At 46.3% G+C, this 27,569-nt stretch overlaps 1 protein-coding gene, 1 long non-coding RNA gene and 1 pseudogene across 2 annotated transcripts; 2 read left to right on the plus strand and 1 right to left on the minus strand.

Moving 5' to 3' along the window:
• The first annotated feature begins 470 nt into the window (after window positions 1–470).
• LOC124027843 (cdc42-interacting protein 4 homolog) lies at window positions 471–7,350 on the plus strand. The gene is made up of 5 exons (XM_046340099.1): window positions 471–590; window positions 993–1,125; window positions 2,152–2,219; window positions 2,538–2,647; window positions 7,009–7,350. The coding sequence occupies exons 2-5, from the start codon at window positions 1,009–1,011 to the stop codon at window positions 7,146–7,148; spliced, it is 435 nt and encodes a 144-aa protein (XP_046196055.1). The 5' UTR covers window positions 471–590; window positions 993–1,008; the 3' UTR covers window positions 7,149–7,350.
• Window positions 7,351–8,197: 847 nt separating this feature from the next.
• On the plus strand, window positions 8,198–10,150 carry LOC124027841. Its single transcript, XR_006837516.1, has 2 exons — window positions 8,198–9,823; window positions 9,902–10,150. It is a non-coding gene; the product is annotated as an uncharacterized LOC124027841 (long non-coding RNA).
• Window positions 10,151–19,436: 9,286 nt separating this feature from the next.
• LOC124027842 overlaps window positions 19,437–27,569 on the minus strand; it is a 20,456-nt pseudogene continuing 12,323 nt past the window's right edge.

The following is a 27,569-nucleotide window of genomic DNA, read 5'->3' on the forward strand; positions in this document are numbered from 1 at the left end:
TCACCCCTCCTCTCTCACTCACCTGCTCTCTCACCTGTCCTCTCTCACTCACCTGCTCTCTCACCTGTCCTCTCTCACTCACCTGCTCTCTCACCTCCTCCTCTCTCACTCACCTGCTCTCTCACCCCTCCTCTCTCCTCCTCTCTCACCCCTCCTCTCTCACTCACCTCCTCTCTCACTCACCTCCTCTCTCACACCCCTCCTCTCTCACCCCTCCTCTCTCACCCCTCCTCTCTCACCCCTCCTCTCTCACCCCTCCTCTCTCAATTCAATTTAAGGGGCTTTATTGGCATGGGAAACACATGTTAACATTGCCAAAGCAAATTAACTAGATAATAAACTGTAAAAATGTACAGTAAACATTAAACCAAAATAATATTATTCCAAAATAATAGACATTTCCAATGTCATTGTCTCTCTCTCCCGCATCCCTCTCTCGTCCCCTCCTCTCTCCCTCCGGTCCCCTCTCCCCCACCCCAGTCTCCAGCTGCTGAGGACTTCTCTCACCTGCCTCCAGAACAGAGGAAGAAGAGACTTCAATCCAAGATTGATGACATCACCAAGGAACTTCAGAAGGAGCTGGACCAGAGGTAGCCCCGCCTCCCCCGCCACTCTGATCACCACAGTGACGGCGGCGATCTCACAGTCCTACTGTCTCTGTCCATCAATGACATTCTCCTCGCGTGTTCTCTCCTCTCAGGTCAGAGGGGAGGGACCTGTGGCTTTCTCATCCAATGGGTTTTGAGAAGGAGGCGAGGAGTTTGCAATTGAGATTCTCCCATCGTGTCCGTCTCGAATGGCACCGTATTCCCTATATAGTGTGCTGTCTTTGACCAGGGCTTATAGGACCCTGATCAGTAGTAGTGTACTAGATGGGAATAGTGTGCCTTTTGGGACACATTGATTTGTTCTAACAGACGCCCTTCTTCTGTAACATATTGCTTGTTCCTTCCTGTCTCTCTGTCTCGCTGTCTTTTTCCCTCCTCCTCCAGTGAGGCATTAGAGAAGATGAGAGGTGTTTATGAACGGAACCCTCAGATGGGAGACCCAGCCAGTCTAGAACCTCAGATCACCCAGACCTCGCAGAACGTTGGACGACTCGGAGGACAACTCACCAAATACGAGGTAGGCTACTGCGCGCACACACACACACACACTCTGGCTTGGTGACATGGACACTCTGGCTTGGTGACACAGACATGGACACACACACACTGGCTTTGTGACACAGACACTCTGGCTTGGTGACACAGACAGACACTCTGGCTTGGTGACACAGACAGACACTCTGGCTTGGTGACACAGACAGACACTCTGGCTTGGTGACACAGACAGACACTCTGGCTTTGTGACACAGACACTCTGGCTTGGGGACACAGACACTCTGGCTTGGTGACACAGGCACTCTGGCTTGGGGACACAGACACTCTGGCTTGGTGACACAGACAGACACTCTGGCTTGGTGACACAGACAGACACTCTGGCTTGGGACACAGACAGACACTCTGGCTTGGGGACACAGACAGACACTCTGGCTTGGGGACACAGGCAGACACTCTGGCTTGGGACACAGACAGACACTCTGGCTTGGGGACACAGGCAGACACTCTGGCTTGCGGACACAGGCAGACACTCTGGCTTGGTGACACAGGCAGACACTCTGGCTTGGGACACAGGCAGACACTCTGGCTTGGGGACACAGCAGACACTCTGGCTTGGGACACAGACAGACACTCTGGCTTGGGGACACAGGCAGACACTCTGGCTTGGGACACAGGCAGACACTCTGGCTTGGGGACACAGGACAGACACTCTGGCTTGGGGACACAGGCAGACACTCTGGCTTGGGGACACAGACAGACACTCTGACACAGACAGACACTCTGGCTTGGTGACACAGACAGACACTGGCTTGGGGACACAGACACTGGCTTGGTGACACAGACAGACACTGGCTTGGGGACACAGACAGACACTCTGGCTTGGGGACACAGACACTCTGGCTTGGTGACACAGACAGACACTGGCTTGGGGACACAGACACTGGCTTGGTGACACAGACAGACACTCTGGTAAGGGACACACACACGGAAACACACACTTGTCATTAGCCATCTATAGTAAACAGCAAGTCATTCTTCTCTCTGACAGTCGTGGCTGGCTGAGGCTTTCAGAGGAGATGATTCTACCAACACTGCTGTCAACAACAATCAATACTGGTAAGAGAGAGGGAGCGTGTGTGTTTATATAATGTCTATATGTATTAATATAATGTGTGTGTTTATATAATGTCTATATGTATTAATATAATGTGTGTGTTTATATAATGTCTATATGTGTTAATATAATGTGTGTGTGTGTGTGTGTGTGTGTGTGTGTATGTGTGTGTGTGTGTGTGTGTGTGTGTGTATATAATGTCTATATGTGTTAATATAATGTGTGTGTGTGTGTGTGATGTCTATATGTGTTAATATAATGTGTGTGTATATATAATGTCTATATGTGTTAATATAATGTGTGTGTGTCTCTGTCTTCAGTTCCATGTCAGCTGATCCGTCTCAGAACATCTACTCAGAGTTTGATGAAGACTTTGATGAAGATGTGGAGACTCCTATAGGAAAGGCTACTGCCCTCTACACCTTCCAAGGTACACGCACACCATCACGCACACATCACGCACACCATCACGCACGCACACCATCACGCACACCATCACGCACGCACACCATCACGCACGCACACCATCACGCACACACACCATCACGCACACACACGTCACACGTACACCATCACGCACACCATCACGCACACCATCACGCACACCATCACACGCACACCATCACGCACACCATCACGCACACCATCACACGCACACCATCACGCACACCATCACACGCGCACACCATCACACACGCACACCATCACACACGCACACCATCACGCACCATCACGCACACCATCACGCACACCATCACGCACACCATCACGCACACCATCACACCACACACCATCACCATCACGCACACACCATCACACGCGCACACCATCACACACGCACACCATCACACACGCACACCATCACGCACACACACACATCACGCACGCACACCATCACGCACACACACATCACACGCACACCATCACGCACACACACACCATCACGCACACCACACACATCACACACACACCATCACGCACACACACACATCACACACACACCATCACGCACACACACACACACACACATCACGCACACCATCACACACACACACACACGCACCATCACGCACACACACACACATCACACGCACACCATCACGCACACACACACGCACACCATCACGCACACACCATCACACATACCATCGCACACGCACACCATCGCGCACGCACACCATCACGCACGCACACCATCACGCACACACACGTCACACGCACACCATCACGCACACACACATCACACGCACACCATCACGCACACCATCACACGCACACCATCACGCACACCATCACACACGCACACCATCACACACGCACACCATCACGCACACACACACATCACACGCACACCATCACGCACACACACACATCACACGCACACCATCACGCACACACACACATCACACACGCACCATCACACACACACACACATCACACACGCACCATCACGCACCATCACACGCACACCATCACGCACACGCACACCATCACGCACACACCATCACACATACCATCGCACACGCACACCATCGCACACGCACACCATCACACACGCATCAGAAACACACACCATCAGACACACACACCGACAGTGTCTATAACTAGTGTGTGTCTGTCTCCAGGTTCCAGTCAGGGGACAGTGTCTATAACTAGTGTGTGTCTGTCTCCAGGTTCCAGTCAGGGAACAGTGTCTATAACTAGTGTGTGTCTCCAGGTTCCAGTCAGGGGACAGTGTCTATAACTAGTGTGTCTCCAGGTTCCAGTCAGGGGACAGTGTCTATAACTAGTGTGTCTCCAGGTTCCAGTCAGGGGACAGTGTCTATAACTAGTGTGTCTCCAGGTTCCAGTCAGAGGACAGTGTCTATAACTAGTGTGTGTCTGTCTCCAGGTTCCAGTCAGGGGACAGTGTCTATAACTAGTGTGTCTCCAGGTTCCAGTCAGGGGACAGTGTCTATAACTAGTGTGTCTCCAGGTTCCAGTCAGGGGACAGTGTCTATAACTAGTGTGTGTCTGTCTCCAGGTTCCAGTCAGGGGACAGTGTCTATAACTAGTGTGTGTCTGTCTCCAGGTTCTAGTCAGGGGACAGTGTCTATAACTAGTGTCTGTCTCCAGGTTCCAGTCAGGGGACAGTGTCTATAACTAGTGTCTGTCTCCAGGTTCCAGTCAGGGGACAGTGTCTATAACTTGTGTGTGTCTGTCTCCAGGTTCCAGTCAGGGGACAGTGTCTAATAACTGTGTGTGTCTGTCTCCAGGTTCCAGTCAGGGGACAGTGTCTATAACTAGTGTGTGTGTGTCTCCAGGTTCCAGTAGGGGACAGTGTCTATAACTAGTGTGTGTCTCCAGGGTTCCAGTAGGGGACAGTGTCTATAACTAGTGTGTGTCTCCAGGGTCCAGTAGGGGTGTGTCTATAACTTGTGTGTGTCTGTGTGTGTGTCCAGTGTGGGGGACAGTGTCTGTGTGTGTGTGTGTCTCCAGGTTCAGTCAGGGGACAGTGTCTATAACTAGTGTGTGTCTCCAGGTCCAGTAGGGGACAGTGTCTATAACTAGTGTGTGTCTCAGGTTCCAGTCAGGGGACAGTGTCTATAACTAGTGTGTGTCAGTCTCCAGGTTCCAGTCAGGGGACAGTGTCTATAACTAGTGTCTGTCTCCAGGTTCCAGTAGGGGACAGTGTCTATAACTAGTGTCTGTCTCCAGGGTCCAGTAGGGGACAGTGTCTATAACTAGTGTGTGTCTGTCTCCAGGTTCCAGTCAGGGGACAGTGTCTATAACTAGTGTGTGTCTGTCTCCAGGTTCCAGTAGGGGACAGTGTCTATAACTAGTGTCTGTCTCAGGTTCAGTAGAGGACAGTGTCTATAACTAGTGTCTGTCTCCAGGGTCCAGTAGGGGACAGTGTCTATAACTAGTGTGTGTCTGTCTCCAGGGTCCAGTCAGGGGACAGTGTCTATAACTTGTGTGTGTCTGTCTCAGGTTCCAGTAGGGACAGTGTCTATAACTGTGTGTGTGTGTGTGTGTGTGTCCAGTCAGGGGACAGTGTGTGTGTGTGTGTGTGTCTGTGTCCAGGTTCCAGTCAGGGGACAGTGTCTATAACTAGTGTCTGTCTCAGGGTCCAGTAGGGGACAGTGTCTATAACTAGTGTGTGTCTCCAGGTTCCAGTAGGGGACAGTGTCTATAACTAGTGTCTGTCTCCAGGTTCCAGTAGAGGACAGTGTCTATAACTAGTGTCTGTCTCCAGGGTTCCAGTAGGGGACAGTGTCTATAACTAGTGTCTGTCTCCAGGTTCCAGTCAGGGGACAGTGTCTATAACTAGTGTCTGTCTCCAGGTTCCAGTCAGGGGACAGTGTCTATAACTAGTGTGTGTCTGTCTCCAGGTTCCAGTCAGGGGACAGTGTCTATAACTAGTGTCTGTCTCCAGGTTCCAGTCAGGGGACAGTGTCTATAACTAGTGTGTGTGTGTGTCTCCAGGTTCCAGTCAGGGGACAGTGTCTATAACTAGTGTCTATCTCCAGGGTCCAGTATGGGACAGTGTCTATAACTAGTGTGTGTCTGTCTCCAGGTTCCAGTCAGGGGACAGTGTCTATAACTAGTGTGTGTGTGTCTCCAGGTTCCAGTCAGGGGACAGTGTCTATAACTAGTGTGTGTCTCCAGGGTCCAGTAGGGGACAGTGTCTATAACTAGTGTCTGTCTCCAGGTTCCAGTGTCTATAACTAGTGTGTGTCTGTCTCCAGGTTCGAGTAGAGGACAGTGTCTATAACTAGTGTCTGTCTCCAGGGTCCAGTAGGGGACAGTGTCTATAACTAGTGTGTGTCTGTCTCCAGGTTCCAGTCAGGGGACAGTGTCTATAACTAGTGTGTGTCTGTCTCCAGGTTCCAGTCAGGGGACAGTGTCTATAACTAGTGTGTGTCTGTCTCCAGGTTCCAGTCAGGGGACAGTGTCTATAACTAGTGTGTGTGTGTCTCCAGGTTCCAGTCAGGGGACAGTGTCTATAACTAGTGTGTGTCTGTCTCCAGGTTCCAGTCAGGGGACAGTGTCTATAACTAGTGTGTGTCTGTCTCCAGGGTCCAGTCAGGGGACAGTGTCTATAACTAGTGTGTCTGTCTCCAGGTTCCAGTAGGGGACAGTGTCTATAACTAGTGTGTCTCCAGGTTCCAGTCAGGGGACAGTGTCTATAACTAGTGTGTCTGTCTCCAGGTTCCAGTCAGGGGACAGTGTCTATAACTAGTGTCTGTCTCCAGGTTCCAGTCAGGGGACAGTGTCTATAACTAGTGTGTGTCTGTCTCCAGGTTCCAGTCAGGGGACAGTGTCTATAACTAGTGTGTGTTTGTCTCCAGGTTCCAGTCAGGGGACAGTGTCTATAACTAGTGTGTGTGTGTCCCAGGTTCCAGTCAGGGGACAGTGTCTATAACTAGTGTGTGTCTGTCTCCAGGTCCAGTCAGGGGACAGTGTCTATAACTAGTGTGTGTGTCTCCAGGTTCCAGTGGGGACAGTGTCTATAACTAGTGTGATGTCTCCAGGTTCCAGTAGGGGACAGTGTCTATAACTAGTGTGTGTCTCCAGGTTCCAGTCAGGGGACAGTGCCTATAACTAGTGTGTCTCCAGGTTCCAGTCAGGGGACAGTGTCTATAACTAGTGTGTGTGTGTCTCCAGGTTCCAGTCAGGGGACAGTGTCTATAACTAGTGTGTGTCTGTCTCCAGGTTCCAGTCAGGGGACAGTGTCTATAACTAGTGTGTGTCTGTCCCCAGGTTCCAGTCAGGGGACAGTGTCTATAACTAGTGTGTGTCTGTCTCCAGGTTCCAGTCAGGGGACAGTGTCTATAACAGAAGGCGAGCAGCTCAGTGTGATGGAGAGTGATAAAGGAGATGGATGGATGAGGGTTCTACGAGCCAACGGAGACGAAGGATACATCCCCTCATCCTACGTCAAGTTCTAGACAATAACACACACATGGATACACCGATTTAACGCACACACACCTTTCAGCCAAGGACTTTCATTCTGTGTGTTACCACCCCTCCATCTCTCTCTCACTCTACCTCTCTCTCTACCTCACTCTCTCTCTCTCTACCTCTCTCTCTCTCTCTCTCTCTCTACCTCCATCTCTCTCTCACTCTACCTCTCTCTCTCTCACTCTACCTCTCACTCTACCTCTCTCTCTCACTCTCCCTCTCTCTCTCACTCTACCTCTCTCTCTCACTCTACCTCTCTCTCTCACTCTACCTCTCTCACTCTCTCTCTCACTCTCACTCTCTCTCACTCTCTCTCACTCTCTCTACCTCTCTCTCTCTCTCTCTCTCTCTCACTCTACCTCTCTCTCTCACTCTCCTCTCTCTCACTCTCTCTCTCTCTCACTCTCTCTCTCTCTCACTCTACCTCTCTCTCACTCTACCTCACTCTCTCCCTCTCTCACTATCTCTACCACTCTCTCTCTACCTCTCTCTCACTCTCACTACTCTACCTCTCTCTCTCTCTACCTCTCTCTCTACCTCTCTACCTCTCTCTCTCTACCTCTCTCACTCTCTCTACCTCTCTCCCTCTACCTCTCTCTCTCTCTCTCTCTACTCTCTCTCTCTCTCTCTCTCTACCTCTCTCTCTCTCTCTCTCTACCTCTCTCTCTCTCTCTCTCTCTCTCTCTCTCTCTCTCTACCTCTCTCTCTACCTCTCTCTCTCTCTCTCTCTCTCTACCTCTCTCTCTCTCTCTCTCTCTCTCTCTCTCTCTCTCTCTCTCTCTCTCTACCTCTCTCTCTCTCTCTCTCTCTCTCTCTCTCTCTACCTCTCTCTCTCTCTCTCTACCTCTCTCTCTACCTCTCTCTCTACCTCTCTCTCTACCACTCTCACTCTCTCTACCACTCTCACTCTCTCTACCACTCTCTCTACCTCTCTCACTCACTCTCTCTACCACTCACTCTCTCTACCTCTCACTACCTCTACCTCTCTCACTACCTCTACCTCTCTCACTACCTCTACCTCTCTCACTACCTCTACCTCTCTCACTACCTCTACCTCTCACTCTCTCTACCCCTCTCTCTTTTTCTCTACCTCTCTTCCCCTCTACCTCTTCATCCTCCTCCCTCCACCCCTCTCTCCCAGTCCCATTCCTCTCTCCCTATACTTACCTAATCACAGATCATTAGTAGCCATGACATTGTGATTGTTTTTATATTAAATGACTGCTATCCTAGTTATCAGATTTGGATGAAATAGTTATCAGCTGGATGGTGAAGCCACTATTTTATGGAACTGCGTCCCAAACACCACCCTGTGTTCTATATAGTGTACTTGATCAGGGCCCTATTCCCTATATAGTGGACTTGTTTGTCACGTTCTCTCATCAGAAGAGTTTCTTAGATCCCAAATTATACCCTATTCCCTATATAGAACACTACTATAGACCAGAGCCCTATTCCCTATATAGTACACTAATTTTGACCAGAGCCCTATTCCCTATATAGTACACTACTGTTGACCAGGGCCATATTCCCTATATAGTGCATTACTTTAGATCAGAGGCCTGTGGGGAATCGGGGGGCAATTGGGACGCAGCCTGTATGTGAAACTGGTCAGTTTTGAAATGTTTCTGCGGTTCTTATTGGTTGTCTGATTGTCTGACCATGTCTGTGGTTGTTATGGTTACAGACTGTTTTGGTTGTTGTTTCTCTGTTGTTTATCTCTCTTTTTGTGGTTTAACTGTCTGTGGTCAGGTTCTGGCCAATCAGATGGCTCTGTGGTCAGGTTCTGGCCAATCAGATGGCTCTGTGGTCAGGTTCTGGCCAATCAGATGGCTCTGTGGTCAGGTTCTGGCCAATCAGATGGCTCTGTGGTCAGGTTCTGGCCAATCAGATGGCTCTGTGGTCAGGTTCTGGCCAATCAGATGGCTCTGTGGTCAGGTTCTGGCCAATCAGATGGCTCTGTGGTCAGGTTCTGGCCAATCAGATGGCTCTGTGGTCAGGTTCTGGCCAATCAGATGGCTCTGTGGTGGTGTTGTGACTACTGCTGTTTAACTTCTCCTGGAGGACCCCAGGTGTTTCTGTCCGGCCCAGGATTCAATCAAAGGCGCATTGTGGATTATGAGCAAACCACACTAGACTGTTCAATCTAATGTTCAGCTGACATCCGCAGCGTTTACCATGACAACCAGAGGAATGAGCTGGTTAACGGTGCATCGCCGACTGGCGTCGTGGACAGTTCACCTTTGGTTGAATCCCAGCCGTCTCATTCAGACATGGGACACCAAATCATGTATCAATTACATGTCCCAAAATGGCACCCTATTCCCTATATAGTCCCCTACCTTTGACCAGAGGCCCACGGGGGGGGTAACGGGAGGCCCACGGGGGGGGTAACGGGAGGCCCACGGGGGGGTAACGGGAGGCCCACGGGGTGGTAACGGGAGGCCCACGGGGGAGGCAGTCTGTCAGCCCTCCAGGTCTATTTTGACCACTCAGGAGGTATGGAGACCACAGGGGAATAGGGGCCCACAGGGGAGGCAGTCTGTCTGCCCTCCAGGTCTATTTTGACCACTCAGGAGGTATGGAGACCACAGGGGAATAGGGGCCCACAGGGGAGGCAGTCTGTCAGCCCTCCAGGTCTAGTTTGACCTCTCAGGAGGTATGGAGACCACAGGGGAATAGGGGCCCACAGGGGAGGCAGTCTCAGCCCTCCAGGTCTATTTTGACCACTCAGGAGGTATGGAGACCACAGGGGAATAGGGGCCCACAGGGGAGGCAGTCTGTCTGCCCTCCAGGTCTAGTTTGACCTCACATCTCCCTGGTTAAATGGAACTGGACTCGTCACTCGCTGCTTCTCAATGTTTTATGGAATATCTGTATGTTATTATATCATCACATTTTAAAACTACTTATGTGTTGACCTCTAAGTACCCTGTGAACTATTTTGATTGAGGAAAAAATAAAAATAATAAATAGATTTGTCAAATTTGATGTTTTGTTTCATTTTGTAGTGTGTTGTCTTTTAATTAACAGACCAAAGTTGACACAGTTTTAAATCATTTATATCATCTGAATAGAAAATGTGTTCAGAACTTTCCAGTGATTTTCCCTAAAAAAGAAACACTACTTTCAGACACCTGGCCGGTTGAGAAGAAAGTTGTCTGAGCACAGAACATGTTAACAGGGTAAACTCTGCAGAATAACGTTGTTAACAGGGTAAACTCTACAGAATAAAGTTGTTAACAGGGTAAACTACAGAATAAAGTTGTTAACAGGGTAAACTCTCCAGAATAAAGTTGTTAACAGGGTAAACTCTCCAGAATAAAGTTGATAACATGTTAACAGGGTAAACTCTACAGAATAAAGTTGTTAACAGGGTAAACTCTGCAGAATAAAGTTAACATGTTAACAGGGTAAACTACAGAATAAAGTTGTTAACAGGGTAAACTCTACAGAATAAAGTTGTTAACAGGGTAAACTACAGAATAAAGTTGTTAACATGTTAACAGGGTAAACTACAGAATAAAGTTGTTAACAGGGTAAACTACAGAATAAAGTTGTTAACAGGGTAAACTCTACAGAATAAAGTTGTTAACAGGGTAAACTACAGAATAAAGTTGTTAACAGGGTAAACTCTACAGAATAAAGTTGTTAACAGGGTAAACTACAGAATAAATAAAGTTCCAGAATAAAGTTGTTAACAGGGTAAACTACAGAATAAAGTTGTTAACATGTTAACAGGGTAAACTACAGAATAAAGTTGGTAAACTACAGAATAAAGTTGTTAACAGGGTAAACTCTACAGAATAAAGTTGTTAACATGTTAACAGGGTAAACTCTACAGAATAAAGTTGTTAACAGGGTAAACTACAGAATAAAGTTGTTAACAGGGTAAACTCTACAGAATAAAGTTGTTAACAGGGTAAACTCTACAGAATAAAGTTGTTAACAGGGTAAACTCTACAGAATAAAGTTGTTAACAGGGTAAACTCTACAGAATAAAGTTGTTAACAGGGTAAACTCTACAGAATAAAGTTGTTAACAGGGTAAACTCTACAGAATAAAGTTGTTAACAGGGTAAACTCTCCAGAATAAAGTTGTTAACAGGGTAAACTCTACAGAATAAAGTTGTTAACAGGGTAAACTCTGCAGAATAAAGTTGTTAACAGGGTAACAGAATAAATGTTAACAGGGTAAACTCTACAGAATAAAGTTGTTAACAGGGTAAACTCTACAGAATAAAGTTGTTAACAGGGTAAACTCTACAGAATAAAGTTGTTAACAGGGTAAACTCTACAGAATAAAGTTAACAGGGTAAACTACAGAATGTTAACAGGGTAAACTACAGAATAAAGTTGTTAACAGGGTAAACTCTACAGAATAAAGTTGTTAACAGGGTAAACTCTACAGAATAAAGTTGTTAAGTTGTTAATAGGGTAAACTCTACAGAATAAAGTTGTTAACAGGGTAAACTACAGAATAAAGTTGTTAACAGAATCACAGAATAAAGTTGTTAACAGGGTAAACAGAATAAAGTTGTTAACAGGGTAAAACTACAGAATAAAGTTGATAACATGTTAACAGGGTAAACTACAGAATAAAGTTGTTAACAGGGTAAACTCTACAGAATAAAGTTGTTAACAGGGTAAAACAGAATAAAGTTGTTAACAGGGTAAACTCTACAGAATAAAGTTGTTAACAGGGTAAACTCTACAGAATAAAGTTGTTAACAGGGTAAACTCTACAGAATAAAGTTGTTAACAGGGTAAACTCTACAGAATAAAGTTGTTAACAGGGTAAACTCTACAGAATAAAGTTGTTGTTAACTCTACAGAATAAAGTTGTTAAAGGGTAAACTCTACAGAATAAAGTTGTTAACAGGGTAAACTCTACAGAATAAAGTTGTTAACATGTTAACAGGGTAAACTACAGAATAAAGTTGTTAACAGGGTAAACTCTACAGAATAAAGTTGTTAACATGTTAACAGGGTAAACTCTACAGAATAAAGTTGTTAACAGGGTAAACTACAGAATAAAGTTGTTAACAGGGTAAACTCTACAGAATAAAGTTGTTAACAGGGTAAACTCTACAGAATAAAGTTGTTAACAGGGTAAACTCTACAGAATAAAGTTGTTAACAGGGTAAACTCTACAGAATAAAGTTGTTAACAGGGTAAACTCTACAGAATAAAGTTGTTAACAGGGTAAACTCTGCAGAATAAAGTTGATAACATGTTAACAGGGTAAACTCTACAGAATAAAGTTGTTAACAGGGTAAACTCTACAGAATAAAGTTGATAACATGTTAACAGGGTAAACTCTACAGAATAAAGTTGTTAACAGGGTAAACTCTACAGAATAAAGTTGTTAACAGGGTAAACTCTACAGAATAAAGTTGTTAACAGGGTAAACTCTCCAGAATAAAGTTGTTAACAGGGTAAACTCTCCAGAATAAAGTTGATAACATGTTAACAGGGTAAACTCTACAGAATAAAGTTGTTAACAGGGTAAAACAGAATAAAGTTGTTTAACAGAATAAAGTTGTTAACAGGGTAAACTCTACAGAATAAAGTTAACATGTTAACAGGGTAAACTCTACAAATAAAGTTGTTAACAGGGTAAACTCTACAGAATAAAGTTGTTAACAGGGTAAACTCTACAGAATAAAGTTGTAACAAACAGGGTCTACAGAATAAAGTTGTTAACAGGGTAAACTCTGCAGAATAAAGTTAACATGTTAACAGGGTAAACTCTACAGAATAAAGTTGTTAACATGTTAACAGGGTAAACTCTACAGAATAAAGTTGTTAACAGGGTAAACTCTGCAGAATAAAGTTGTTAACAGGGTAAACTCTACAGAATAAAGTTGATAACATGTTAACAGGGTAAACTCTACAGAATAAAGTTGTTAACAGGGTAAACTCTCCAGAATAAAGTTGTTAACAGGGTAAACTCTGTAGAATAAAGTTGTTAACATGTTAACAGGGTAAACTCTCCAGAATAAAGTTGTTAACAGGGTAAACTCTACAGAATAAAGTTGATAACATGTTAACAGGTAAACTGCAGAATAAAGTTGTTAACAGGGTAAACTCTGCAGAATAAAGTTGTTAACAGGGTAAACTACAGAATAAAGTTGTTAACAGGGTAAACTCTACAGAATAAAGTTGTTACCATGTTAACAGGGTAAACTCTACAGAATAAAGTTGTTAACAGGGTAAACTCTACAGAATAAAGTTGTTAACAGGGTAAACTACAGAATAAAGTTGTTAACAGGGTAAACTCTGCAGAATAAAGTTGTTAACAGGGTAAACTCTACAGAATAAAGTTGTTAACAGGGTAAACTACAGAATAAAGTTGTTAACAGGGTAAACTACAGAATAAAGTTGTTAACAGGGTAAACTGCAGAATAAAGTTGTTAACATGTTAACAGGTAAACTGCAGAATAAAGTTGTTAACAGGGTAAACTACAGAATAAAGTTGTTAACAGGGTAAACTCTACAGAATAAAGTTGTTAACAGGGTAAACTCTACAGAATAAAGTTGTTAACAGGGTAAACTCTACAGAATAAAGTTGTTAACAGGGTAAACTACAGAATAAAGTTGTTAACAGGGTAAACAGGGTAAACTCTACAGAATAAAGTTGTTAACAGGGTAAACTACGGTCCTTCTGTAGCTCAGTTGGTAGAGCATGGCGCTTGTAACGCCAGGGTAGTGGGTTCGATTCCCGGGACCACCCATACGTAGAATGTATGCACACATGACTGTAAGTCGCTTTGGATAAAAGCGTCTGCTAAATGGCATATATTATTATTATTATTATTATTATATTATAGAATAAAGTTGTTAACAGGGTAAACTCTACAGAATAAAGTTGTTAACAGGGTAAACTCTACAGAATAAAGTTGTTAACAGGGTAAACTACAGAATAAAGTTGTTAACATGTTAACAGGGTAAACTCTACAGAATAAAGTTGTTAACAGGGTAAACTCTACAGAATAAAGTTGTTAACAGGGTAAACTCTACAGAATAAAGTTGTTAACAGGGTAAACTCTACATTTTGACACACCTGAACCAACAACCAGTAGAAGCACATCACACACCTTGTCTATGTCCCAAATAGGATCTTATTCCCTGTATCGTGCCCTATTTTCATCTAGAGCCCTATTCCCTGTATCGTGCCCTATTTTCAACCAGAGCCCTATTCCCTGTAACGTGCCCTATTTTCAACCAGAGCCCTATTCCCTGTATCGTGCCCTACTTTCAACCAGAGCCCTATTCCCTGTAACGTGCCCTACTTTCAACCAGAGCCCTATTCCCTGTATTGTGCCCTACTTTCAACTAGAGCCCTATTCCCTGTATCGTGCCCTACATTCAACCAGAGCCCTATTCCCTGTATCGTGCCCTACATTCAACTAGAGCCCTATTCCCTGTATCGTGCCCTACATTCAACTAGAGCCCTATTCCCTGTATCGTGCCCTACATTCAACCAGAGCCCTATTCCCTGTATCGTGCCCTACATTCAACTAGAGCCCTATTCCCTGTATTGTGCCCTACTTTCAACCAGAGCCCTATTCCCTGTATCGTGCCCTACTTTCAACCAGAGCCCTATTCCCTGTATCGTGCCCTACATTCAACTAGAGCCCTACATTCAACCAGAGCCCTATTCCCTGTATCGTGCCCTACATTCAACTAGAGCCCTATTCCCTGTATCGTGCCCTACATTCAACCAGAGCCCTGATCCCTGTATCGTGCCCTACTTTCAACCAGAGCCCTATTCCCTGTATCGTGCCCTACTTTCAACCAGAGCCCTATTCCCTGTATCGTGCCCTACTTTCATCTAGAGCCCTATTCCCTGTATCGTGCCCTACTTTCATCTAGAGCCCTATTCCCTGTATCGTGCCCTACTTTCAACCAGAGCCCTATTCCCTGTATCGTGCCCTACTTTCAACCAGAGCCCTATTCCCTGTATCGTGCCCTACATTCAACTAGAGCCCTACATTCAACCAGAGCCCTATTCCCTGTATCGTGCCCTACATTCAACTAGAGCCCTATTCCCTGTATCGTGCCCTACATTCAACCAGAGCCCTGATCCCTGTATCGTGCCCTACTTTCAACCAGAGCCCTATTCCCTGTATCGTGCCCTACTTTCAACCAGAGCCCTATTCCCTGTATCGTGCCCTACTTTCATCTAGAGCCCTATTCCCTGTATCGTGCCCTACTTTCATCTAGAGCCCTATTCCTGTATCGTGCCCTACTTTCAACCAGAGCCCTATTCCCTGTATCGTGCCCTACTTTCAACCAGAGCCCTATTCCCTGTATCGTGCCCTACTTTCATCTAGAGCCCTATTCCCTGTATCGTACCCTACATTCAACCAGAGCCCTATTCCCTGTATCGTGCCCTACTTTCAACCAGAGCCCTATTCCCTGTATCGTACCCTACATTCAACCAGAGCCCTATTCCCTGTATCGTGCCCTACTTTCATCTAGAGCCCTATTCCCTGTATCGTACCCTACATTAAACCAGAGCCCTATTCCCTGTATCGTACCCTACATTCAACCAGAGCCCTATTCCCTGTATCGTACCCTACTTTCAACCAGAGCCCTATTCCCTGTATCGTGCCCTACTTTCAACCAGAGCCCTATTCCCTGTATCGTACCCTACATTCAACCAGAGCCCTATTCCCTGTATCGTGCCCTACTTTCATCTAGAGCCCTATTCCCTGTATCGTACCCTACATTCAACCAGAGCCATATTCCCTGTATCGTACCCTACATTCAACCAGAGCCCTATTCCCTGTATCGTACCCTACATTCAACCAGAGCCCTATTCCCTGTATCGTACCCTACATTCAACCAGAGCCCTGATCCCTGTATCGTGCCCTACTTTCATCTAGAGCCCTATTCCCTGTATCGTACCCTACTTTCAACCAGAGCCCTATTCCCTGTATCGTGCCCTACTTTCATCTAGAGCCCTATTCCCTGTATCGTACCCTACATTCAACCAGAGCCCTATTCCCTGTATCGTGCCCTACATTCAACCAGAGCCCTATTCCCTGTATCGTACCCTACATTCAACCAGAGCCCTATTCCCTGTATCGTACCCTACATTCAACCAGAGCCCTATTCCCTGTATCGTACCCTACATTCAACCAGAGCCCTATTCCCTGTATCGTACCCTACATTCAACCAGAGCCCTATTCCTGTATCGTACCCTACATTCAACCAGAGCCCTATTCCTGTATCGTACCCTACATTCAACCAGAGCCCTGATCCCTGTATCGTGCCCTACTTTCATCTAGAGCCCTATTCCCTGTATCGTACCCTACTTTCAACCAGAGCCCTATTCCCTGTATCGTGCCCTACTTTCATCTAGAGCCCTATTCCCTGTATCGTACCCTACATTCAACCAGAGCCCTATTCCCTGTATCGTGCCCTACATTCAACCAGAGCCCTATTCCCTGTATCGCACCCTACATTCAACCAGAGCCCTATTCCCTGTATCGTACCCTACATTCAACCAGAGCCCTATTCCCTGTATCGTACCCTACATTCAACCAGAGCCCTATTCCCTGTATCGTACCCTACATTCAACCAGAGCCCTATTCCCTGTATCGTACCCTACATTCAACCAGAGCCCTATTCCCTGTATCGCGCCCTACATTCAACCAGAGCCCTATTCCCTGTATCGCACCCTACATTCAACCAGAGCCCTATTCCCTGTATCGTACCCTACATTCAACCAGAGCCCTATTCCCTGTATCGCGCCCTACATTCAACCAGAGCCCTATTCCCTGTATCGTACCCTACATTCAACCAGAGCCCTATTCCCTGTATCGTACCCTACATTCAACCAGAGCCCTATTCCCTGTATCGTGCCCTACATTCAACCAGAGCCCTATTCCCTGTATCGCGCCCTACATTCAACCAGAGCCCTATTCCCTGTATCGTACCCTACATTCAACCAGAGCCCTATTCCCTGTATCGTGCCCTACATTCAACCAGAGCCCTATTCCTGTATCGTACCCTACATTCAACCAGAGCCCTATTCCTGTATCGTACCCTACATTCAACCAGAGCCCTATTCCTGTATCGTACCCTACATTCAACCAGAGCCCTATTCCCTGTATCGTGCCCTACATTCAACCAGAGCCCTATTCCCTGTATCGTACCCTACATTCAACCAGAGCCCTATTCCCTGTATCGTGCCCTACATTCAACCAGAGCCCTATTCCCTGTATCGTACCCTACATTCAACCAGAGCCCTATTCCCTGTATCGTACCCTACATTCAACCAGAGCCCTGGTAGTGGCCCTACATTCAACCAGAGCCCTATTCCCTGTATCGTACCCTACATTCAACCAGAGCCCTGGTAGTGGCCCTACATTCAACCAGAGCCCTGGTAGTGGCCCTACATTCAACCAGAGCCCTGGTAGTGGCCCTACATTCAACCAGAGCCCTGGTAGTGGCCCTACATTCAACCAGAGCCCTGGTAGTGGCCCTACATTCAACCAGAGCCCTGGTAGTGGCCCTACATTCAACCAGATCCCTGGTAGTGGCCCTTCATTCAACCAAAGCCCTGGTAGTGGCCCTACATTCAACCAGAGCCCTGGTAGTGGCCCTACATTCAACCAGAGCCCTGGTAGTGGCCCTACATTCAACCAGAGCCCTGGTAGTGGCCCTACATTCAACCAGAGCCCTGGTAGTGGCCCTTCATTCAACCAGAGCCCTGATAGTGGCCCTACATTCAACCAGAGCCCTGGTAGTGGCCCTACATTCAACCAGAGCCCTGGTAGTGGCCCTACATTCAACCAGAGCCCTGGTAGTGGCCCTACATTCAACCAGAGCCCTGGTAGTGGCCCTACATTCAACCAGAGCCCTGGTAGTGGCCCTGGTACATTCAACCAGAGCCCTGGTAGTGGCCCTACATTCAACCAGAGCCCTGGTAGTGGCCCTACATTCAACCAGAGCCCTGGTAGTGGCCCTACATTCAACCAGAGCCCTGGTAGTGGCCCTACATTCAACCAGAGCCCTGGTAGTGGCCCTACATTCAACCAGAGCCCTGGTAGTGGCCCTACATTCAACCAGAGCCCTGGTAGTGGCCCTACATTCAACCAGAGCCCTGGTAGTGGCCCTACATTCAACCAGAGCCCTGGTAGTGGCCCTACATTCAACCAGAGCCCTGGTAGTGGCCCTACATTCAACCAGAGCCCTGGTAGTGGCCCTACATTCAACCAGAGCCCTGGTAGTGGCCCTACATTCAACCAGAGCCCTGGTAGTGGCCCTACATTCAACCAGAGCCCTGGTAGTGGCCCTACATTCAACCAGAGCCCTGGTAGTGGCCCTACATTCAACCAGAGCCCTGGTAGTGGCCCTACATTCAACCAGAGCCCTGGTAGTGGCCCTACATTCAACCAGAGCCCTGGTAGTGGCCCTACATTCAACCAGAGCCCTGGTAGTGGCCCTACATTCAACCAGAGCCCTGGTAGTGGCCCTACATTCAACCAGAGCCCTGGTAGTGGCCCTACATTCAACCAGAGCCCTGGTAGTGGCCCTACATTCAACCAGAGCCCTGGTAGTGGCCCTACATTCAACCAGAGCCCTGGTAGTGGCCCTACATTCAACCAGAGCCCTGGTAGTGGCCCTACATTCAACCAGAGCCCTGGTAGTGGCCCTTCATAGAGAATAGGGTGCCATTTGGGACGTAGCCCAGGGTTATGAGGGGAAACCAACGCATCCACACCTGCTAGGTATGAACCCCGTGGGTGAGAGCCACAGAAACCCCCAGACACACATCCCAGGACATATTCATTGGGCACACACACACAGACACACACAGACAGACACACACAGAAACCCCCAGACACACATCCCAGGACATATTCATTAGGCACACACACACACAGACACACACACACACACACACACACACACAGACACACACACAGAAACCCCCAGACACACATCCCAGGACATATTCATTGGGCACACACACACACAGACACACAGACACACACACAGAAACACCCAGACACACATCCCAGGACATATTCATTAGGCGCACACACACACAGAGACACACACAGACACACACAGACAGACACACACAGAAACACACACAGAAACCCCCAGACACACATCCCAGGACATATTCATTGGGCACACACACACACACACACAGACACACACAGACAGACACACACAGAAACCCCCAGACACACACCTCAGGACATATTCATTGGGCACTGAAACAGACTGAAACAGGGAGGAAACACCTGATCTTATCCAATAACAAACTCTTTTTTTATTATTATTATTATTTTTTAGCTACAAAAGGCTTCTAATGAATAATGATCCAGGTAAAAACGGGTTACAGATTTCCAACTGTTGTGCAACGTTGCGCCCTCCTGAATGCAGCCCGGTTCACAGTAGAGCGTTTAAAGGGTCAGAGTTCCGGGGAGAACTCCTCGGTAGGTTCCAGTTTGTTAGAGAGCACGGTGAGGATCTTGTCAAACTTGTCGTAGCGTTTCTCCTTGTCTGCCGCCGCTCCAGTCTGACCCCAGAACAGCCTCAGGGCAAACTCTGTCCTGAACCCCTCCAGCAGCTCTGGGATTGGCTCCCAGTCACCTGACGGGACAGAGTGACAGGGCCCACAGCCAATCAGTGACTCGGGAATGGTTATGAGGCAGGACTAATGTGAATGTGATTTGATTTGGTGAATTGGATGTGTGCCTGTGTGTTTTCTATACGTGTGTGTGTGTTTTTTCCATAATGTGTGTGTTTTTACAATGTGTTTGTGTTTTATAATGTGTGTTTTCCATGTGTGTGTTACCTGTGAGCAGGCTGTGTGTTACCTGTGAGCAGGCTGTGTGTATTACCTGTGAGCAGGCTGAGTGTGTTACCTGTGAGCAAGCTGTGTGTGTTACCTGTGAGCAGGCTGTGTGTGTTACCTGTGAGCAGGCTGTGTGTGTTACCTGTGAGCAGGCTGTGTGTGTTACCTGTGAGCAGGCTGTGTGTGTTACCTGTGAGCAGGCTGTGTGTGTTACCTGTGAGCAGGCTGTGTGTGTTACCTGTGAGCAGGCTGTGTGTGTTACCTGTGAGCAGGCTGTGTGTTACCTGTGAGCAGGCTGTGTGTGTTACCTGTGAGCAGGCTGTGTGTGTTACCTGTGAGCAGGCTGTGTGTGTTACCTGTGAGCAGGCTGTGTGTGTTACCTGTGAGCAGGCTGTGTGTGTTACCTGTGAGCAGGCTGTGTGTGTTACCTGTGAGCAGGCTGTGTGTGTTACCTGTGAGCAGGCTGTGTGTGTTACCTGTGAGCAGGCTGTGTGTGTTACCTGTGAGCAGGCTGTGTGTGCTACCTGTGAGCAGGCTGTGTGTGTTACCTGTGAGCAGGCTGTGTGTGTTACCTGTGAGCAGGCTGTGTGTGTTACCTGTGAGCAGGCTGTGTGCGTGCTCCTGGTACTGTGGGGCGTGTAGCGCTGCGTTGCGTGCCGCCTGCAGGGTGTTGTATAACAACTGGCAGCCTCTCTCTGTGTGTTCTCCCTCCTCTCCCTCCATCAGCCTCAGGAGGGGAACCAGGTAGGGCACAGCCAGGGGACCCTGCACCACAGAGTCTACACACACACACATACACACATTACACATTACACACATAGCCAGGGGACCCTGCACCACAGAGTCTACACACACACACACAGCCAGGGGACCCTGCACCACAGAGTCTACACACACACACACATTACACGTTACACACATAGCCAGGGGACCCTGCACCACAGAGTCTACACACACACACATTACACATTACACACATAGCCAGGGGACCCTGCACCACAGAGTCTACACACACACACATTACACATTACACACATAGCCAGGGGACCCTGCACCACAGAGTCTACACACACATTACACACACAGCCAGGGGACCCTGCACCACAGAGTCTACACACACACACATTACACATTACACACATAGCCAGGGGACCCTGCACCACAGAGTCTACACACACACACATTACACATTACACACATAGCCAGGGGACCCTGCACCACAGAGTCTACACACACACACATTACACATTACACACATAGCCAGGGGACCCTGTACCACAGAGTCTACACACACACACATTACACATTACACACATAGCCAGGGGACCCTGCACCACAGAGTCCACACACACACACACACACACACACACACACACACACACACACACACACACACACACACACACACACACACACACACACACACACACACCTTCCTCACCATCTCCGTCATTCAGAGCGATCATGAAGGGTTTGAGGGTCTTCTCAAACATCACAGCGCTCTCTGTGTGGTTCCTCCTCAGTGCCCTCCATGTCCTCTCCAGACGGACTACCTACACACACACAGTACGTACACACACAGTACACACAGTACACACAGTACACACACACACACACACACACACACACACACACACACACACACACACACACACACACACACACTTTAGTAACCAGACGCATATCTATGGTCTTTAAAACACAGCATAGTGTGAGGGTGTCTGAGGTGTGTGTGCGTACAGTGTGCGAGTGTACTGTGTGTGTGTGTGTGTGTGTGTGTGTGTGTGTGTGTGTGTGTGTGTGTGTGTGTGTGTGTGTGTGTGTGTGTGTGTGTGTGTGTGTTACCTGAGGCATCTCCAGAGCCTTCATGACGGCTGAGAATGCGTAGAGGTTGTGGGCGTGGTCTCTCAGGGCCTGGGCCAATAGGATGACTTTATGCAGCACCGTGGCCCTCTGACCTACCGTCCCTGTACAGCCCAGGATATCTATGGCAACGCCCAGGGCTAGCAGGTGGTGCCTGACACACACACACACACACACACCACACACACAGAGTCAGATGTTCATATTTGAGGCATGTGTGTGTGTGTGTGTGTGTGTGTGTGTGTGTGTGTGTGTGTGTGTGTGTGTGTGTGTGTGTGTGTGTGTGTGTGTGTGTGTGTGTGTGTGTGTGTGTGTGTGTGTGTGTGTGTGTGTGTGTGTGTGCGTGTACCTCTCCAGCAGGTCCTGTCTGAGTTGTTGTCCGTGAGACAGGGTGACCAGCTCCAGACCTGAGCCAACTCCCATCATCCTCTTCTGGTCCTCTGTCACACCCACGATACGAGCCACCTACACACAGAGAGACAGACAGAGCGTGTGTGATATTATAGTGTGTGATATTATAGTGTGTGTGATATTATAGTGTGTGTGTGTGTGATATTATAGTGTGTGTGATATTATAGTGTGTGTGATATTATAGTGTGTGTGATATTATAGTGTGTGTGATATTATAGTGTGTGTGATATTATAGTGTGTGTGATATTATAGTGTGTGATATTATAGTGTGTGTGATATTATAGTGTGTGTGATATTATAGTGTGTGTGATATTATAGTGTGTGTGATATTATAGTGTGTGTGATATTATAGTGTGTGTGATATTATAGTGTGTGTGTGTGATATTATAGTGTGTGTGATATTATAGTGTGTGTGATATTATAGTGTGTGTGATATTATAGTGTGTGTGATATTATAGTGTGTGTGATATTATAGTGTGTGTGATATTATAGTGTGTGTGATATTATAGTGTGTGTGATATTATAGTGTGTGTGTGTGATATAGTGTGTGTGTGTGATATTATAGTGTGTGTGATATTATAGTGTGTGTGTGTGATATTATAGTGTGTGTGTGTGATATTATAGTGTGTGTGATATTATAGTGTGTGTGATATTATAGTGTGTGTGTGTGATATTATAGTGTGTGTGTATGATATTATAGTGTGTGTCTGTGTGTGTGTGTGATATTATAGTGTGTGTGATATTATAGTGTGTGTGTGTGATATTATAGTGTGTGTCTGTGTGTGTGTGTGATATTATAGTGTGTGTGATATTATAGTGTGTGTGATATTATAGTGTGTGTCTGTGTGTGTGTGTGATATTATAGTGTGTGTGATATTATAGTGTGTGTCTGTGTGTGTGTGTGTGATATTATAGTGTGTGTGATATTATAGTGTGTGTCTGTGTGTGTGTGTGATATTATAGTGTGTGTCTGTGTGTGTGTGTGATATTATAGTGTGTGTCTGTGTGTGTGTGTGATATTATAGTGTGTGTGTTTATAACTACGTCTTACCTGGCAGTCGACACTGAGAATGTGCAGAGCGGTTGTCATGGCGTTGGAGCGTGTGAACAGTTCTTTGAGCACCGTGAGAACGGTGGGGTCTAGAGGTCTGTTATTTTCTGGTAGCAGGAGGGACTCAAACTGGTCCAGTCTGAAACACGACACCGTCTCCACCTGATAACATGTTAATAACATGCTACTTCTCAAACTGGTCCAGTCTGAAACACGACACCGTCTCCACCTGATAACATGTTAATAACATGCTACTTCTCAAACTGGTCCAGTCTGAAACACGACACCGTCTCTACCTGGTAACATGTTAATAACATGCTACTTCTCAAACTGGTCCAGTCTGAAACACGACACCGTCTCCACCTGATAACATGCTAATAACATGCTACTTCTCAAACTGGTCCAGTCTGAAACACGACACCGTCTCCACCTGGTAACATGTTATTAGTATTCTGATAACATGCTAATAACATGCTACTTCTCAAACTGGTCCAGTCTGAAACACGTCTCTACCTGGTAACATGTTATTAGTATTCTGATAACATGCTAATAACATGCTACTTCTCAAACTGGTCCAGTCTGAAACACGCCTCCACCTGGTAACAGCCTGGTAGTAACATCTCTGTATAACTCCTAAATTAGGTTTGTTGTTGTATTATAGCAGGATTACATTACATTAGACTACACTACATTACACTACATTAGACTGTTACGTTACATTACACTACATTACACTACATTAGACTGTTACGTTACATTACACTACGAGTTCATAGTCTGTTATTCACCAACATGTAGTCAAACTGAGCTACAAAACATCAACTACATCACCTACATCACAATGCTGTTCAATAAACATCTAATAGAATCACCTACATCACAATGTTGTTCAATAAACATCTAATAGAATCACCTACATCACAATGTTGTTGAATAAACATCTAATAGAATCACCTACATCACAATGTTGTTGAATAAACATCTAATAGAATCACCTACATCACAATGTTGTTGAATAAACATCTAATAGAATCACCTACATCACAATGCTGTTCAATAAACATCTAATAGAATCACCTACATCACAATGTTGTTGAATAAACATCTAATAGAATCACCTACATCACAATGCTGTTCAATAAACATCTAATAGAATCACCTACATCACAATGTTGTTCAATAAACATCTAATAGAATCACCTACATCACAATGTTGTTGAATAAACATCTAATAGAATCACCTACATCACAATGCTGTTCAATAAACATCTAATAGAATCACCTACATCACAATGTTGTTGAATAAACATCTAATAGAATCACCTACATCACAATGCTGTTCAATAAACATCTAATAGAATCACCTACATCACAATGTCGTCCAATAAACATCTAATAGAATCACCTACATCACAATGTCGTCCAATAAACATCTAATAGAATCACCTACATCACAATGTCGTCCAATAAACATCTAATAGAATCACCTACATCACAATGCTGTTCAATAAACATCTAATAGAATCACCTACATCACAATGTTGTCCAATAAACATCTAATAGAATCACCTACATCACAATGTTGTCCAATAAACATCTAATAGAATCACCTACATCACAATGCTGTCCAATAAACATCTAATAGAATCACCTACATCACAATGCTGTCCAATAAACATCTAATAGAATCCCCTACATCACAATGTCGTCCAATAAACATCTAATAGAATCACCTATATCACAATGTTGTTGAATAAACATCTAATAGAATCACCTACATCACAATGCTGTCCAATAAACATCTAATAGAATCACCTACATCACAATGCTGTTCAATAAACATCTAATAGAATCACCTACATCACAATGTTGTTGAATAAACATCTAATAGAATCACCTACATCACAATGCTGTTCAATAAACATCTAATAGAATCACCTACATCACAATGCTGTCCAATAAACATCTAATAGAATCCCCTACATCACAATGCTGTCCAATAAACATCTAATAGAATCACCTACATCACAATGCTGTCCAATAAACATCTAATAGAATCCCCTACATCACAATGCCGTTCATTGTAAATCAAATGAAATGAACAACACCCAACAACAACAAACCTGCGGCCTCTGAAAGTGTGAATCCTCTTCCTCCTGGACCTGTCCGTCAATTGGTAACCGAGGCAACTCCCCGCTTTCCTGTGCCTCCAGGAAGCTGAATGATGTCTCAGTGAGACGGGCTCTGCTCTGCCACTTCTCCTCCGCACGCAGCCTGTCCACGTGGCCCCGCTTTCTGACAGGAAGCACAATAACACATACATATATATATATACACACTACATAACCAAAAGTATGTGGACAACTGCTCGTCGAGTATCTTATTCCAAAACCATGGACATTAATATGGAGTTGTTCCCCCCTTTGCTGCTATAACAGCCTCCACTCTTCTGGGAAGGCTTTCCACTAGATGTTGGAACATTGCTGCTATAACAGCCTCCACTCTTCTGGGAAGGCTTTCCACTAGATGTTGGAACATTGCTGCTATAACAGCCTCCACTCTTCTGGGAAGGCTTTCCACTAGATGTTGGAACATTGCTGCTATAACAGCCTCCACTCTTCTGGGAAGGCTTTCCACTAGATGTTGGAACATTGCTGCTATAACAGCCTCCACTCTTCTGGGAAGGCTTTCCACTAGATGTTGGAACATTGCTGCTATAACAGCCTCCACTCTTCTGGGAAGGCTTTCCACTAGATGTTGGAACATTGCTGCTATAACAGCCTCCACCTCTTCTGGGAAGGCTTTCCACTAGATGTTGGAACATTGCTGCTATAACAGCCTCCACTCTTCTGGGAAGGATTTCCACTAGATGTTGGAACATTGCTGAGGGGACTTGCTTCCATTCAGCCAGGAGAAGTAGTGAGGTCGGGCACTGATGTTGGGCGATTAGACCTGGCTCGCAGTCGGCATTCCAATTCATCCCAAAGGTGTTCGATGGGGTTGAGCTCAGGGCTCTGTGTCGTCCAGTCAAGTTATTCCACAGCGTTCTCGACAAACCATTTCTGTATGGACCTCGCTTTGTGCATGGGGGCATCTTCATGCTGAAACAAGAAAAGGCCTTCCCCAAACTGTTGCTAGAATTTCATTGTGTTCTGTAGCGTTAAGATTTTCCTTCACTGGAGCTAAGGGGCGCGAACCATGAAAAACAGCCCCAGACCATTATTCCTCCTCCTCCACCAAACTTTACAGTTGGCACAATGTATGTGGGCAGACAGTTCTCCTGGCATCCGCCAAACCCAGATTCGTCCATCGGAATACCAGATGGTGAAGCGTGATTCATCAGTCCAGAGAACGCATTTCCAAAGCTCCAGACTCCAATGGCGGGGAGCTTTCCACCACTCCAGCCGACGCTTGGCATTGCACATGGTGATCTTAAGCTTGTGTGCGGCTGCTCGGCCACGTAAACCCATTTCATGAAGCTCCCGACGAACAGTTAATGTGCTGACGTTGCTTCCAGAGACCGTTTGGAACTCGATAGTGAGTATTGCAAACGAGGACTGACAATTTTTTTACACTCTACGCGTTTCAACACTCAGCGGTCTACCACTTCAAGGCTGAGCCGTTGTTGCTCCTTCACAATAACAGCACTTACAATTGACCAGGGCAGAAATTTGACAAACTGACTTGTTGGAAAGGTGGCATCCTATGACTGTGCCATATTGAAAGTCACTGAGCTCTTCAGTAAGGTCATTCTACTGCCAATGTTTGACTATGGAGATTGCATGGCTGTGTGATTGTCAAAAACAGGTGTGGCTGAAATAGCCGAATCCACTAACTGTTCATTACAACCACATCTAGAGGCTAACCTCACATCTAGAGGTTACTGATGTAACCCCAGTTCTGTGAACAAAGTCGCAACCCCTAGTTTGGGAGACGACCCCTGGTTTGGGAAACAACCTCCAGTTTGGGAAACGACACCTAGTTTTGGAAACGACCCCTAGTTTGGGAGACGACCCCTAGTTTGGGAAACGACCTCCAGTTTGGGAAACGACCCCTAGTTTGGGAGACGACCCCTAGTTTGGGAAACGACCTCCAGTTTGGGAAACGACCTCCAGTTTGGGAAACGACCTCCAGTTTGGGAGACAACGACCTCCAGTTTGGGAGACGACGACCCCTAGTTTGGGAGACGACGACCCCTAGTTTGGGAGACGACGACCCCTAGTTTGGGAGACGACGACCCCTAGTTTGGGAG

The sequence above is a fragment of the Oncorhynchus gorbuscha genome, unplaced genomic scaffold (assembly GCF_021184085.1).
Source record: "Oncorhynchus gorbuscha isolate QuinsamMale2020 ecotype Even-year unplaced genomic scaffold, OgorEven_v1.0 Un_scaffold_3518, whole genome shotgun sequence".
Taxonomy (NCBI): Eukaryota; Metazoa; Chordata; class Actinopteri; order Salmoniformes; family Salmonidae; genus Oncorhynchus; species Oncorhynchus gorbuscha.